Source organism: Furipterus horrens, unplaced genomic scaffold (genome assembly GCF_987537825.1).
Source record: "Furipterus horrens unplaced genomic scaffold, mFurHor1.1.pri manual_scaffold_7, whole genome shotgun sequence".
NCBI classification, from domain to species: domain Eukaryota; kingdom Metazoa; phylum Chordata; class Mammalia; order Chiroptera; family Furipteridae; genus Furipterus; species Furipterus horrens.
The window spans coordinates 9,453,948-9,470,695 of NW_028327177.1; the positions used below are offsets into that span (position 1 = coordinate 9,453,948).

The 16,748-nt window shown below is 47.5% G+C and overlaps 1 protein-coding gene across 2 annotated transcripts in view; it reads right to left on the reverse strand.

The window, feature by feature from the left end:
- Positions 1 to 537: 537 nt before the first annotated feature.
- Positions 538 to 16,748, reverse strand: part of NSMCE2 (NSE2 SUMO ligase component of SMC5/6 complex) — a 211,595-nt gene continuing 195,384 nt past the window's right edge. For both annotated transcript variants that reach the window (XM_090283374.1, XM_090283373.1), the window contains 3 exons: positions 8,162 to 8,262; positions 7,676 to 7,782; positions 538 to 891 (listed from right to left, as the gene is read on the reverse strand). In XM_090283374.1, coding sequence (XP_090139500.1) covers positions 774 to 891; positions 7,676 to 7,782; positions 8,162 to 8,262 — 326 coding nt within the window. In that variant the 3' untranslated portion in view covers positions 538 to 773. The remainder of the gene's footprint in view (positions 892 to 7,675; positions 7,783 to 8,161; positions 8,263 to 16,748) is intronic.

Consider the following 16,748-nt stretch of genomic DNA (forward strand, 5'->3'; position numbering starts at 1 on the left):
GAAGACTGACTGGCTCAACACCTTTATTTCGTGGCTGAAGGCCCCAAGGTGCCGGGGGAGGAAGTCCCTTGCAGAGAGCCGCCAGGCAAGGCAGGGAACAACCAAGGTGTGGTGGCTTCCCACGGACGGTAGTGCAGAGCCTTGGGGGTTGCGGGCGCGGTCAGCAGAGCTCCCATGGCGGGCAGCAATGACCACAGCGCTGACTGGCCTGCTACAGAGCATCCTGTGCAATTAGAGTGACAAAGACAAGCTTCCCCACGTTTGCAACTGTCACTACACAAAGCAAACCTTCATGGGTAAGTTAACTGGCTTCGCTTTATCACCTCATGCTATTGCTTACTGTCCTGATAAGAGAATGCTTGCAACTGGGGTGTTTCTATGTGTTTCCATTTCAAATACCCCTTGAAAGACATGGCCTAGTTGAAACTGTCTTGTTAATGCAAACAGTCTGGAGTGGGCGACAGAGAAAGGCCTGGCCCTCCGGAGCCTGCGCCATAGAGCAGTTTACAGCTCGGGCCGTGGACAGACAGGACGCGCTGTAGATAATCAAAGTTTTATTTCAAGTTACAGAATACTTAAAAATAAACAATATAATATCCTGGACTTTTTATTGTAACATAGAAAATTGCTTTCAATTATACTTAAAACCTTCAGGCTTCACCCCAAACAAGGGACGCGATGCAGCCAGGCGGGGCGCTCGGAGGAGCGCGCTCTCTACCGGTGGCCGGGGCGGAGGTAGGCTGCGAGCTTCCCTGCGGGAGGGCGGCTGTTTCCTACTCGGACTGACGCTGCCTCCTCTTGCTGTGGTTCTCAATCGCCCTCCTGAGTGCCTCGTCCTGGATGAGATCACACATTCTCACGTCGGTGTGGCTGCAGCCAATTTTAGGGCAACTGGGAGAAACAGAAAATGAAGTCAGGTCACCCAACGTGACTGCCTTCTGCATAAACTGCTCTCCCATACAAGTACTCACACGAGGACATTTTACCCGAAAGAAGCATGTTTTAGACATCGGGAGTGGCGTGCACGCATTCATGTGTTCAGGGATGGCCATCTGCGCTGGGCCTGTCCCGAGCTGGGGGCAGAGGCCACGCCTGCCCAGTGCCCACTCCCTGGCACTCACGCTCCAGTGGGGGGACACAGGTAGTCACTGAGTCACCAGATGGCTGCAGACTGGAAGTTCAGTTTGTGTAAAGTGTTACAAAGGCAAGGAAGATGGCTGTGGGGGGTTGGGGGGTTGAGGCTTTCCCAGCGGGGGTCAGGGCAAGCCTTGCTGAGGTCGTCTCTAGAACCAGCGCCCTGTGTGGCCAGGCTGGGCAGCAGCAGGTGCAGCAGTCCAGGAGGCAGCAGCCCGGTGGCCTGGAGAAAGGGCGAGGTCCGGGGACTGACACACTCAGGGCAGGCGGGAGGGCACCTGGAGATGAGGCCGGAGGCTGAGTGGGGCATTGGGTTTCCTTTTAAACATGAAGAGAAAATAGTGCAGGGTTTGAATACGGGAGGGTTGTGATTTGGTTGACATTTAGAAAACACGGCTCTGGCTGCTTAGTGGAGAACACAGGCAGAGTGGCTGCAGGGACAGCGGGGGGACCCTGCAGCAGTCCAGGAGAGAGGGGGCAGCTCGGACGAGGGTGGGAGCCGGGATGAGCTTCAGGACAGAACCTCCAGGACTTGCTGATGGATCAGAGCGAAAAGGAAGAGAGGAGCCAATGGGCGATGGGCGGTACCCTCACCTCTAAGGGAAACGACTAGGAAACCAGGCTGGGAAGGAAGCAGGGGTCCTCAAAGGCGTATGCTCCCTCTGAAATGCCCGCTAGTCCTCCCGGTGGGGAGACTGAGGGGGCCGGTGCTGTGGCCGAGGATATCAGCGTGTGAGTCATCCATGTGGGGTTGGGGAGGAACTCACACCAGGGCCCTGTTTAGATGTGGTCTCCTCTGCAGGCAGTGAGCTGGATGAAGTCACCTGATTTCTTCTCAACACAAGCAAAACTTTGGTAAAGTAAAGCGCCCACTGTTTGCAGTCACGCTGACCGACGTCTGAATTTTGTCTCCACCATCTGCTTGCTAGTTATGAGACCACAGGCACTCATTTTACCTTTCTGAGCCGCCGGGGCCTCGTATTTAAAATGGGGAACAATTCCTGTTTCAAGGGACTGCAGGCAACCCCCTGCTCAATACTGTTGGTTCCCTTCTTGATCTCCTATGATGGTCATTTGGTTCCTTGATCACCATTCTAATACATTTTAAAGTTGATGATCTCTCCGTCTTCATACATCCAACACACACATGTGCACACATTCATGCATTCATTCGGCCCTTCCATGTGACTTGTCCTGTGCCAGGTCCTGGGCATTCAACTGTGAAACACAAATATAGGTTCCTGCCCACACACGGCTCTGGTCTAGTGATCTGAGACAACTCTCCAAATAGCACAGATATAGTAAGATCAAAAACAACATACAAAACAAGATCAAAAATAACAAATACAAGACAAAAGCTATAACCCGGGAGGGGAAGGCATCTGATCACGGGACCTCTCATTTGTCCAGAAGCAGGAAGTCCAACAGTTCAACACCTGAGAGAAACTTGCTTGGCCCTGGTCTCTGGGTCAAGGCCACTTTATATCAGAGGAACATCAGTCACTGTAATGACCAATATGCTTGGTAACAGTATTTATATTTAAAATACTAAAACGTGCCCTCGATGGTCAGGTACAAGGTGTTAAAATGTGATTCTAGCAAGGACACCGTAGGAAAGGGGATCCGGGGGGTGGGGCCCAGGTGTGCCGCTTCTGGCTTAGGGTAAGGCCTGCAGGTGCTTGAGAAATGTCTCACGCTCGTTCCAAACACCCGTATGCCTCCAAGTGAATTGTTTCTTCAAGAATGAAACTAAACAGCTGTGCCTATGAAAAGGATATGAACACGTTCGTGATGTCAGAAAAGGCATTTTTTATCATTTCAACTTCTGTGACACACAAGGTACGTGGCTGGGATGACATGTGCTGGGATGACCCTCACTTAATATTTTTCAGCCCACTGAACAACCCCGCGGACTGCTGGCCTGGCCTTGGTCTCTCCCCTACGCAGAACAAGGCTTCACCCCCGCCAAGCAGACAGTGAAGAAGCAGTGGACAGGGAAGTGGGGAGGGGGTGGGAAGGACTTCCTGATGACATTAGCAGTTTTAGTGGGTAAATGACAGCATTCTGAGAACGTCTGATGGGATGAACCATACCGCTCAGCTGCAGAGCAGGCAGGCACACTTATCTGCAAGGGACAGGGCCCAGGGTGGCCCACGTCAAACAGAGAGGTCTGAGCTCACTTAGGAGATAAACTCTGGGCACAGAAGCATCAGCCAAAAGCCTTCTCACAGGGAGCTGGGCGACCCGACAACACAAATACAGGCTCGAGAGTGAAAAAGACCTGGCTCACACCTCCTGCCTGCGACACTCTGGGCAACTGACTTAATTCTGGTGCCTCAGTTACTTCTTCTATAAAGAGGAAGGTAGAGCATAGGGTTTTGTGAGAAATAGCCAGGACGATGTGTGACAAGGGTCAAGGATTCACTCAGGTGCTACAAGGTGCGGTTCCCACTCTAGGAATTGTTCTGCACCCAAGAAGCTTATGGAGAAGAGCCAGCCCCGCTGACATGCTGAAGCCACATGGACGTGGTGCCCACGGGAGCATCATGGAGGGGCACTTGGTCCAGCATGAATGAGGGTTCAGGGGAGGCTTTGGAGGAGGGGTGGATGTGGAAGCTGGGGGAGAACCTTGTTCCTCACCCCCTCTCAAGCAAACAAACCCAAGTTTTTAAGCTACAAAGGTTAAGACAAGGCCATGAGGACATGACACAGAATCAGGGCCCTCCCCCTCCAGGGCAACAACACCCTATGTAAGCAATGGTGCCTTAACCCCCACCACATCCCGGTGAGCAAGGTGGGTGTGGCCCTACCCAGTCTTAAGCTCTCAAGCTCTTGCATCATTGCTGTGCAGGAGTCAGACCTGCAGACCTTGAAGGGGAAGCTGGGTCCCAAACTTGGTCACTGGCAGGGCAGGACATTCCGCCGCAGGGGTCGGCAAGCACGGAAGTGCAGAGCAAAGGGAACCCAGGCCTCAGGGGTCCCAGAAGGCTGTGGGAACCTCGGCCTCAGCATCAGCTCAAAAGCATAAGATTGTGAGTCTTATGAGCTCCTGGATCTGGGTTCCAACAATTCCAAGGTCCAATCCAGCTCCAGAAAGTTCTAGAAAGAAGATCTATAGACCCCTCTGGAAATCTGAGTGGGATGAATTCCTATCATACCGAAACACAGAGAGTAACTGTATCCCATTGATATATCTTCTGAGTCTAAAACTATATGCCACTAAGTACTGACAACACTAATAGTCTCAACCCTAATGACCAGAGTGCTACCTGTTTAGCACTGTGTTGACCCAAAAGAGCCTTCTCCTGAGTGCTTTGCTCCTCCACGGCCGAGACATTGGCTGATCCAGAGCTAGGCTAGAATTCCCCACCATTTCCTGGATCCTGAGTTCTGGGACGTGCTGTCATTTCCACCCTACAGATGGGGAAACTGAGGCTCCGAGAGCTTACATGACTTGTTTATAAATCACAGAAAGGACTACAACAGCGCAGTGCTGGAGTCCTGCTGCACAAGCTCACTCTTCAGGCTCTGAAATGTGACTTTGTTCCACAGATGCGGGTTCTTAAACAAAAAAAGGAACGATGTGACTGTGGAAAACTCTAAATACCTTACTAATATAAACATCATAAGACAGCTTTATTAGTAAGACAATAAAGAGCCTGATTATCAAGAGAGAGATTTCAGGAAATCATTCTAACTACTGTATTTAGTTAGGGCTACAGTCTCCACAATTCTATTCTGACTCAAACCAATGGAGAGAGGCCTTCCCAGAGACTGAAGCAGGAACAGCAGACTTGAGTCAGGGCCCAGGAACACAATGGGCCCGGGCCTCCAGTCTGATGAACACAGCAAGAACAATCTAGCAGGAAGAACTGAGGCTTCTCAAGCTGGATGTGTCACAGACATTTTTAAACAAAGGGAAGCCAGGACTGCTCATCACACGAACGTGCATCACGGGAAATGACACGCCCTCGTGCTTCATCAGGAGCCTCTGAGGCATGCTGTGAAGAGGCCCCGAGTCCCATCTGCTGCCAACCTCCCCCCCACTCGGCCAGACCCAGCCCATCCCCCCACAGCTCCTATGACACTCAGCCCTTCTGCCTCTCCCTCTTTCCCGACCGCGTCTCAGACCGCTGCACTGGGGCCGCCCTCCTCCGGCTGCCCCTTCACTGATGAGGGTCTAGCTCAGGCTCCGGGGCAAGCGCTAAACAGCCAAGCCCAGGCCCTGTCCCTGCAGCTCTCAGGTGGTGGCCCCGGCCACGTCTGACTCCTTTGTGCTCCCGGCTTCGCAATCAACATCTCGAGCTCAGAGCTCGCTCTCAAGTTCGAAAATCCACATGCACGCGCCTCCAGGACAGTTCCAAATGGCTGCGCGGCTGGGACGTCAAACGGAACAGGACCGACACGTGTTCTTCTCTCACGCCCTCTCCGTCGGCTGCCGACACCTCCGTCCTCGGAGGCACCCACTTATAAGTGTCGGTCCTCCTTCACTGCTCTTCAGCGCTCAGCTACCACATTCTGATGGCTTTTCCTCCGCCATCACTCTTATTTTCATCCCTGCCTCAGTCCCCGTGACTCCTGTCTCAGTCCTGGTTCTCATGATTTACAACGTAATATGCTACCAAAAGCACCGTAGCTGACATCTCACTGCAGGCCTTTTAAATCCGTCCCGTGAATTGCTATTGAAGTAAGTTCCTAAACTCCAGGTCAGCCCACCTTACTCCCTCAAAATAATGTTCTCTCACGCCTACAGAATTATGGTAGCCAAAATGAAGACAACCATGTGCCAGTCACCTGAGATACTTTATGTATATTTTTTTCAAATTTCAAACTTACCAATGAGGCAATTACAACTATTAGCATCAATTTATGGACGAGAAGACCAACAAAATCATGGCATTTAACACTTTCAATAATGAATCTTCACACCACTCCCCTACTGCTCCTGTCTATCATCCTTCTATTGTCCCTTTAACATAAATAACTGAAACAGTGTCTACTGTCCACCAAGTGGTCAGGCTCTGAGCAGGGTAAGCCTCTTGACCGGAAGGATTCCTCTTTACACTTCTCTGAAATCTTTCCCATTTTTGAAGGCTCAGGAAAAATATTACCTTCTTTATAAATCTCCCAGACTTCTTCCACTTGGACTTAATGGTTATTATTAAGCTGAAGAGTTTGCAGAATCTACACCCAAGTTATAGAAATATGAGGAAAAAAGATATTTTTTTCTAAATGGCAAGCGTTATTCAAGTGCTTCCAAATATCATGTACAATCCAAAAAAGGCCAAGGACATTAGAAAGTCAAAATATATAATTAGGAAGATCCATTTAAACGTGAAGCCTGTTCTGGGGGTCTGCCCCCCCCACCAGCCCTCACCCCCCCGGGGCTTGTGAGGAGCGTGCTCTGTATCTGTGGCTGCCCTTGCCAAACCTGTCTCTAGGAGAATATCACCAACTTTAAGAAAGAAGAGCTGTGAAACAGAACTACCTGGGAATACCTATTCCTAGCAATTATGTTAGAAAAAATTAACATTTTGCTTTTCAGAGAATGAATAGAAAAACCGTTAGTAGAAGAAAAAAGGCTGAGTAATTTAGAAACAAAGACAATTATTTACAGGTGAAATGGGAGGTTCACTAGGGAAATAGGACATTTCAACTGTAAGTTGGAAACTCAAGACAGATAACGTACTCAAACTCTCTCCATTTTGCAATGAGTAGTCTGTTCTTCTAGAATAAACAGGGTACATTACTTGACTGAATGACCATCAAGATATCTGGAGTCTCAAATACCCTATCTGCAAGTCCACGCCCAGATGACGAGTGGTGGGGAATTCCAACCCTAGGTCTGGACCAGCAAATTTCTGGGCCCTGGAGAAGCAAAGCTCACATCAAAGGGACTGTTATCAGAAGTCCATTGAGAACTGGTCACACCTGCAATTCCATTCCTTGTGATAATTCCAAATCTGTGATAAGAGCATAATACCTAAAAAAAAAATCAGTCTAGCTGGCTCAGGGGTCAGTGTTGTCACAGGTACAGAGTCGTGTCCTCGGTCATGGGGGTACGAAGGTGGGGCGCACTGAGAAGGGGGTAAAAATGTTCGTAAGAAGATTCTCCAAACATTCCAATTTAAAAAAATAATAATAATTTCTCACTGACCAAGTATCCACAAATTCACTTAACTCTTTGGGGAACTTATTGAAGTAATTAAAGATAGGAAAGATTTTCTGTCTTTCTCTTAGCATCACAGTTAATTTTTTTCAGGCTATTGCACAAATTCATAAAAATTCCCGTTATCTAATGATGAAAATGCAATCCCGTTCCAGTTTCTCCTACTTGAAAAAGGTGTGGTTGAAGTTCCTTCAGCTTCTCCCGAAGAGATTACTCATTTTCCCCTCATGCATTGTTTTTCTGGAGAGCCGGCTTCCATGTTTACACTATCTGGGAGGTGAATGTACTTTAGGGGAGATGTTGATGTAGCTTTTCCTCTAGCATGGACACCTCGCACTAGAAGGCTCCACTTCCCTTCCTGGATCAACTCACCAGGCCTTTTTCTTCCGTCTGTGCTTGGACTCAATCATTCGAACAATGGCTTCCTCTTCGTAGGTGTGGCCACACACTTTGTTTTTCACTGGCTTCTTCATTTCCAGCTGCAATCAAGGAGACATTAGTCTTTCAGTGATGTTAATAATCTACTTCCAGTAACTTAGGCCACCAATTACTTGGGGCTGGCCCCTGGGCTTCCTTTGTTTAACCTCCCAGTCTCTGGCTTTACATTATTAGGACAAATGACCACAGAAGAAACAGCAGGGAGGCCATTGGTGGCAATGCCACTTGGCCTGTGGGCCAGGAATTTATTCCTACAGGGGCAGGATTGATTAAAGCCTCTTTCCAGCCCAAGGACTCTTCGACCCCCAGCACTCCCCTCTCTCCTCCTTCCTTAACTCCAGCTGGGAAAGCAAACAGGAATCCTTGGCCTCTGGGAGGGGAATTGTTTTTTCTCTCCGGGGAGGGAGGAGGAAACAGTACCTGCGTAATGGGGCAGATGAAGTTGGTCTGACTTTGGGTCACAATCATATCTTCATCCACTCCTTCGGTTCCATCAGCCTCTCTGTCTGCCTGAAGACCACCTAGAGGGAACAAGGAAAGCGGCTGAGCCTCCGGAGTCTAACATGCCAAGAACAGGGAGGAACGGAAGGAAGGCGGTTACCAGGTGCTCAGAGTATATTCGGTGTTAGCCCCCTAGGCTAGGCACTTGGGTGCATCTTAACCCCTCTGCTCTTAAAAGAATCCCACAGGGTGGGTAGGATTCGGCCTCCTTTTGATGAGGAAACAGACTCGGGGCAGGAGAATCCCCTTTTTCAGGGCCACAGTTACTTGGTGAAGGAGAGCTGTCCAGTCACCAAGGGTGTGGCTGTGGTGTCAGAAGCACCCGGTGGTCTCTGTCACTTCCCGCCGGGAGGCCTTAGGTTAGCGAGGATGTTTTTTAAAGCTCTCCTTTACAACTTTTTGTAAAAATTAAAAGGGATGAAGGAGGCGGTGTGCTTTGCACGGCTCCAGGCGCAAGGGAACACGCAGTAAATGGTAATTAACGACTATTAGGTGGTGCAGGGGTTCTCTTAACTTTTTGGTCTCAGGACCCTTTTATTCCTTTAGATATTATTAAGGACCCCAAAGCACTTTTTAAATGCGGGTTGTATCTGTCAACATTGCCATATCAGACCTTAAGATGGAGGAATTTAAAAAATGTATGTATTAAGTTGTTTAAAAACAACCCCATTGCATGTTAACATAAATGACATTTAAAAAATTAAAAACAATTATATTTTCCAGAATAAAAATAAGTTAGTGATAACAGTGGCAATGCTTCATATGTCTGAAAACACCTTTGGTGTTTGGCTTAACAGAAGACAGTTGGATTTTGATATCTGTGTATGCATCCAATCTGCTGCGATGCTACGTCACGTCTGGAAAAAATTCGCTTGTGAAAAGAGAGAAAGAGAAAGAGGCAAACGACAGCTTGGTATCATCATGAAGATAGTTTTGACCTCCTGAGCACCCTGAAAGGCTCTCAGAGAACCCTAGGGGTTCCAGAGTCAGGCTTCGAGAACTACTGAGTGACTCAGTGGTAGGACTAGCTTGAATCTAGCTTATCTGACTCTGAATCTATATACGCTTTTCATTCCTTCCCACTCGCCTCTCACCGAGGGAAAACAGAGGCCAGGTGGGGCCTGTCTAGGAAAGTACAACTCAGGGCAGGAAAAATCACAGGGACTTTGTTCAGGATCACCCAGTGAACGAAGGGTTAGAACCCAGGAACTCTGCCCCCCAGTGACTCTGATTTTTGTAAGTGTTTCACCATATGCCAGCATGTTTTATTTTCCGAGAGAAATGCCCTTCAAAGTAGCCTTGATTCCCTGAAGGGGGCAAAAGTGCCGACCCCAGAACCTAGGACTTCCCAGGGAAGGCGTTTTCAACCATTGGCCACTAAGGGCCTATACAAATGTCTGAGGCCTTGAGACCCATGCATTGGCTTCAAATAGCATAACTACAAAATTGAATTAATCAATGTTAAAGGTCCACAAAATGTAATGTTAGGTTAACTTTGTCTGTTGTTGATTTGGCAGTCAACAGTATTTCATTTGGAAGCAACACATAGGCTGGATTTAGGTTTTAACTTAGTAATTCTCAAGTGTGCTAACTGCTGATAAATTTAGCCAATTATAAGTTAAACCAGCTACTTGTAGCCAACCTATTTCCAAAGAAAAACTATAAAAATATTTTCAAAACTATTCTGTCAGTAATAAAATTGTATTTAATGTGGAGGCTGCCGTATTTTACTATGTTTGTTATGATACGGGGCGGGGGCTCTGGAATTCTTATGAAGGGTCTTTGTGCTTCCCAGAACCTGTCTTTGGGATTCACGGGGCAAGAGTCCAGACTCTTGAAAGAGTTCTTTATCCACCCAGTGGTTCCTCACGAGGGCCGGGGAAGGCGGACAGGTCAGGAGGAGAGTCAGGAGCAGAGCTGGGAGAGCTCTCCCCGACGGGCGTTCCAAGCCTCCTCCCGCTGCCCATTTCTGCTCGGTGTCGGACGGTCACAATCAGAGCGTCTCTTCGTCCGTTTCTCACAGGGCTCATTCTGAACCAGCGGCAGATTTCTGACTGTCTGTATTACACTGTGGAATTCACCGGAAAATCTGCCAGCTGAACACCAGAGTTCAGCCAACGTGAAAGGCTGTGGGTTTATTTTTTATTTTCTATTTTTAAATTTCAAAAGGTAGAGGAAGCAAGAAAGCACAAGTCAAGTGCAATGCCAACCGCGAGGGAAGGCGGAGTGGGGAACTCACACTGGAGGTGGCTATCAACCTCAGTGATCACGGAAGGCAGAGGTTTAACAAAAGGAGACAGAGGAAGAACGCCAACAGTGAGTAAGAGCCCACAGCCCGAGAGTCTAAAAGGAGAAAGAGTCTCCGCAGCTCAGCTTCTCCCGAGATAGAACATTTCCTCATCCAAAACCTGTATTTATAGAAAGTGATATTAACGTTGGGATTCTACAGTGTGCTAACAAAAGGTCACATCTGGCAGTAAGTGTCACTTACATGGAAATTAGCTGACCCAAAGACAAGTTTCTAATAAGCCTGATTTGAAAGGAAATTAGAGGAAAAAAAAAATATATAGATCAAATCATGCAGGGACTCAATCTACATATAGCTCTATTTTCTTGACCTGGTTAATTTGAATGCTAAAGCTAGTGTATTGGTGCTGAGAGCCACTCCCCCCCCAAGTTATTATTATGTTAATAATAATAGCTCAAGTCCATGGAGTGCTATAGAGCAGCTCTTGCCCTAAGCACATTATATACATTGTTTCATTTAATCCTTACAAAATACTCATGAAAAACAACTCTACTGTTTTCCATTGTATAGACAATATTTTTAAGGCACAGGTAGAAAATATCAGTATTATAACAAATAACTGGATTGAATTAGTTTAATTGTTATTAAAGGGATCTCAAAATTTTCCCGCTTCTGAAGAGAAGAACAAGATCACTGGCCACACCATCTGCCACGAACACATTTGAGGTGTGTCGTGGGACGTTGTCCGGCCGCTGGGCCTCCCGAGCAGCTGGGCAGACCGCAGAGCCGCACTTACACCACATGTGGGCACAGGGCACCCCAACGAGGTGCGGAGGACGGAGGCCTGGACAGAAACTAAAATGTACAGAGTTCCCACGAGGGTTGGGAGTGACCTGAAATTGTAAAGTGAATACCAGAGAGGAGAAACCATGGAAATGCTTGAAGCGATCAGTTAAGGGCTCCAAAAGCCTACGAGCGTTCCCCAGTGCTGGAGCGCTGCGGGTGGCTAGCGAGGGCACGTGCTGGACCCCAGGCGTGGGCTCACGGTTCAGTCAGTTATGACGGCTAATGAGGAGCTAAGCAGCTCTGCCTTCAGCCTTTCTCATCCGACTTCACCTTCCGAGTTGTTCCAGCAGACACCTTTGGGATCATTACGGATTGTTCCTTTTCCTTCCTCTCGTCCAAACCACCGGCAAGTTCTGTGGACTGGCTCTAAGGTACATTCCCTAATCTAAACCTAGACCCCTCTCTCGGTTTGCACTACATCTCAGTCCCAAGGACGGCGGCCTCTGCCCGGACCTGCGCGGCAGCAGCAGCCTCCCGGCCCATCCCTGCGCTCCGTGCCAGGCCTGCACAGCCGCCCCTCTGCCCGCTCAAGTCGCTTTCCTGCTCCTGGAGCACACCAAGCTCTTTCCTGTACTTGGGCCTTCACACTAACTGGTCTGGAATGTCCTTCCTCCTGATCTTTGCCTGTCTTACCCCTTCCCTTGTCATTTTCAAATGTCAGTTTAAATGTCATCTCTTTGGAGGGGCCCTCCCCGATGCCGCAAGCTAAAGAAGACACCTAGGCATTCTGTCACATTACTCCGTGGTGACTCTCCACATCGCATCTGCGCACGGAAGTGTTCTCTTGTCTGTCTCTTTCCCTTCCCCCTTCCCCCTCCCTGGCTCTCTTCCAGGGGCTGTGTTGTCTTGTTCACTGATATTTCTAGACTCTAAAATGTCCTCGGCATATAGTAATAGATATTCAATAAACATCTGATTTTGTAAAGGGCTGTATCCAACGAGGCAGGAGTGGGCATATTTTTCATCAGGATATAATACTTACCATGTTTAACAGATGTGGCAACACAAACGCACACACCCTCCGTCACACAATAATGATTTTATAGGTTTTAGGCAAACAACAGAGGATTTCACTCTAGCTTGGGGTGCAGCCTTGGACCCTGAATTACATGTCAAAGGCAGGAAGTAAATACAAGTCTTACAATTACAGTAGGCCATGTGGTAATTACAACGGAGACTCTAGACATGGTCTTGTGGTCAGAAAATACATTTGGTCATGGCCACACACAGCCCTAGTATTAGTCACTTGTCTGTCTTCAGGCATCCCAAATTTGGCCACCAGTTAGACAGTTTCATGCTAGCTGAGGATAAAAGTTGATTGCTATGTGCTTTTTCAATTAAGCCTGGACATTTTTCTAAAAGCACCTTCCCCTTAAGAGTTAGTGGCATATAAAGAAAATACTTTACAAATATTCGTTGCCTGCTTGAGATGCTTACTGGGCTGTCCAGATTATTTTGCTTGCACTATTCTAGGACAGCTTGTTTGGAGAGGCTGAGCTGTACACAGAAGGTTTGGGGGCCTCCCTGTGCAAAAGAACATGATTCCAAGTTTGAAACTTTATAGTTACAGTGTCTGCGGAGTGTCTGTGCCAACTCCTGACTTGTTCCTCCTCCCCAGTGTCCTCCAGCGAGGGTTCTGAGTGGGCCCCCCTGTCAACTTGGACATATCTCAGACTCTAAGTGGAAAAGGAGCTCAGAGCAGTGTGCAGCGTGTGTGTGTGCGCGCACATGCATGCACGTGTCTTTGAAGTCACTCTGTGGTACTGTTGGGTGTCCAGCTTTGCATCACAGTTTCTTTCTGGGACGGGTGGCCTGTCCTGAATGCTAGATGTCTGGCTGGACCAAGTTGCCAGGGAGGGAACTGAATCCTAGTTTGCAATACCCTCTGGCACCTAAGACTGCTGCGTGTGAGTGGCTTTTGCGGAATTCAGAAGCAGATCATGTCCAGAGAGGACCTAGTGAATTAAAGATTTCCTAGGTCACACAGCCTTCGCAGGATGGCGAATTTCAAGAAATCAATTTTCAACAAAGATGTTCAACAAATACAGATTTGAGCTAAAAGAATTCAATCAGAATAATGGCTAGAAGATAAGGAGCCAATACATGTTACTTATCATATATATTTTATTAGAATGAATGTGACACACTTTTAAAATTGTTACTGCTGTTATTATCATTGTTACCACTACTATGTGCCCCAGGCACTCTGGTCGGTATTGGCAAAAACGATCCTGGAACCCTAGGGAGCTCAGTCACGTAGGACAGACAGGCTGTTTCCAGCGCCCGTGTTTCAGAATATTGTAATCTCATGCCTGAATGTCCTTTCCTGTTCTTATCACACCTTCTTAGTCATATAATGCAAAACAGTCTTGTGAGAGCTTTGCATACACAGATACTACGGAAAAAGGCTTCCAGAAAAGGACAGGTGGGCCTCTTTGGAGAGCTGATATCTGACCTGTGTCAAAAAGAAGGGCCTTTCAACCTGCATTTTCTGATGCAACTCTGTTGCCCCCCTTTAATGTGAGCATTTTGGTCTTAGCCCACTGAGGTCAACATTCCAACCAATGTTGTTCCTTCTTCTCTTAGCTATAACCTATATGCATCTCAGATTCTATGTATTTGGAGAAGATATCTCTATCCAATCCACCTTGATCCAATCCAGCTCAGCCCAGCCTAACCCAACCCAACCCAACCCCTATAGCCAATCTCCCTTCTTTGAAATCCCACAACACCTGCTGCCTGTACCATACTCTTAGCTTTAATATCTACATTATTCAGTAGTTTCCTGTGGATGGAGCTTCTTTTCCAGGTAGAATGAAAGCTCTCTGAGGACAAGCATTGTGTGTGTTGAAGTCAAGTCAACTCAGCTCAAGTTGTCTTTGTTGAACATCTGTTCTGTGCCAATCGCTACACAAGTGCCAGGTGTGGATACAAGGGGGACTCAGACTGGGTCTGGTAGGGGAGACTAACACGAACATTTACGTTCTGTGCAATGAGTGAAATAATATGTGCGTTCTATACAAAGTACCAAAGTAACGCAGAGGATCTCTGAGGGAAAGGTGGGAAAACCAGGTGAACCTCCTGGAGAAAGTGATGACTAAGCCAGGCTCCCTGGGTGGTGTGAAAAGAAGAGGGAAGGAAGGACTACAGCATTCTGGACCGTGGGCTCTAGAAACAGCCTGCCTGGGTTGCAATCCTGGTTCCATCATTTTTGGAGCTGGGTACTCTCGGGCAAGTTACTTTGCCTTTCCCTGTCTTTTATCTTCTCAGCTGTAAAATGCAGCTAACAATCATACCTACTTCATAGAGCTGTATAAGGGTTAAATGAGTTAAGGTATGAAAAGTTCTTAGAACAGTGCCTGGAAAATAGCAAGCAATGAATAAATATTGGTATGATTATTAACATTATTATGGGGAATACCCACAGACCTAGCATAAAGTGGGCACCTGAAATATGTATGCTCAGTTACATAAAATGATACAGAATCACCCAAAAAGAAACGACCAGATAGTTCAACCCAGGATTCTAACTGGGATGAGCTCTCTCATGCCCCACAGCAGAGGGAGGCCTAAATTAGCCCAGCTGTGTTTAGCTAACACAGCGCTATGAACAGCTTCAATTTCTGCCCATTTTCATGTCCATGGCTCTTTCAACACACTCCACTAAAGATCTCCAAAGTAAACTGAACGGAGAATTTCAAAATATTTCCTCCAAATGAGCTGACATCCGTAATAAGATATATCCTTTCACATTATCATACTGACTAATTGATCTGTTGTTTTAGACATGTGCTTCATCCACAGCTGACAGACATCATGTAATGATTTGCTTCTACTTATTTAAATACTGTCAAAATATGTCATGTCAAATATGAGGGTTTTAAAATAATCAAGACCCAGTGCCTGAGACAATAACCAACCAGTTTGTGATGGTCCTACAATATTCATTTCAAGCCAACAAATACCGAAAATATCCCCAAACTCAGTACATGCATTTAATACCTCTTGTAAGAGAAGGTTTAAGGACCATCTCCAGATTACCAAAGAAAAGCAGAAAATTTAATGCACACATTCTGTTACAGAGCAGGGTCCCCCCCAATTCCACAGAGCCTATGATTGGGGGGTGCGGGGAGGGGACAGCTTTCTAGAGGCCTTTGCATATCTATGGCAGGTAGCTAGTGTCTTAGTTATGCAAATGGCTTTGGCTCTTCCAAGGCCCCAAGGAGACGGGAGGGGTTTTGACTATACAACGGTGAAGAAAGAGCATAACAGGCCTGCTCAAGGTTCTGTGAATGGTCAGAACCAGTCAGAACCGGCTATCATGCCCACTGCGTCACAGGCTGCAGTCAGGGATTTCAAAATAAGGTGGCAGCCATTTGCAGACAGGGAACCATGCGGCTTTGAGAGAGAAGAGAACCATGTGGTTTGTGAGGAGGTAGGGAGGAGAGATCCACTCGGTTTGCGAGAAGATAGAAGAAGAGAACCATGAGGCTTTGCAAGGGCAGAGAGAGAACCATGTGTGATCCAGTGCAACACGGCACATGTTTTCCTGGACTGTTATATGGAGGCTGATGACATCATACCCCAGATCCTGAAGGAGACAGCTGACAGATAAGGGATGGGAACTTCTGGGCATGGTTTTGGCTTTTAGCCTTTTGGGGAGCAAGGGAAGTGCTGGGTCCCGTGGGAGAACAGGGCTCTGAGCTGAAGTGCTCACTGCCCTCCCCAGGGTGGAATATTGTAAATAATGACCTGTCTTCCTCAACACTAGTTGCTGGGTTTTACGCCAAGGGGCCACGTGAAAGAACCCCCTTTCACTCTGTAACAATTTTATTTCTTTGTTCTGGGCAACGAACTAGAAAGCCACACAACAGGAAAACTGATGAGTGAGCATCGAGGTCTACAACTCACCATTATTCAGATCCACAGCAGAGTACGAAGCAAGGAAAGATCAGATATGAGAAATGCCGTTTGAGCTGAAATTACGTTTTATTTCAGAGTGCTGTAAATGCCACACATCCAGGTAGCCGAGACAGTACATGCAATCTCTGTGTTTAAATTATCTTGGCCTCTCTCTCTTCCTCTTCATTCTCACCGCGGCTGGCCTAAGTCAAGTCCCCAGAATTTCCTATTTTGAATATTGCAAAGGTTCTTTATTCATCTCTGCCTGAGTCTCTCCCCAATCTACCCTTTCCACTCCAGCGAGTCATCTTTCTCAAACCACGGCCTCCTACACATGACAGCAAGACTTGTCATTAGTTGGCCCAGAGCATCTTCGTCTCCTACCACTACTCACCTCAATGCTGTCTCCCACGTCCACCCGAAACCACTTACAGTTCTCCCACACTGGCCATGCTATTCTGCACCTCCACTAGCCCTTCCCCTAGCAATCTCTGGCTCAAGAATTTCCTC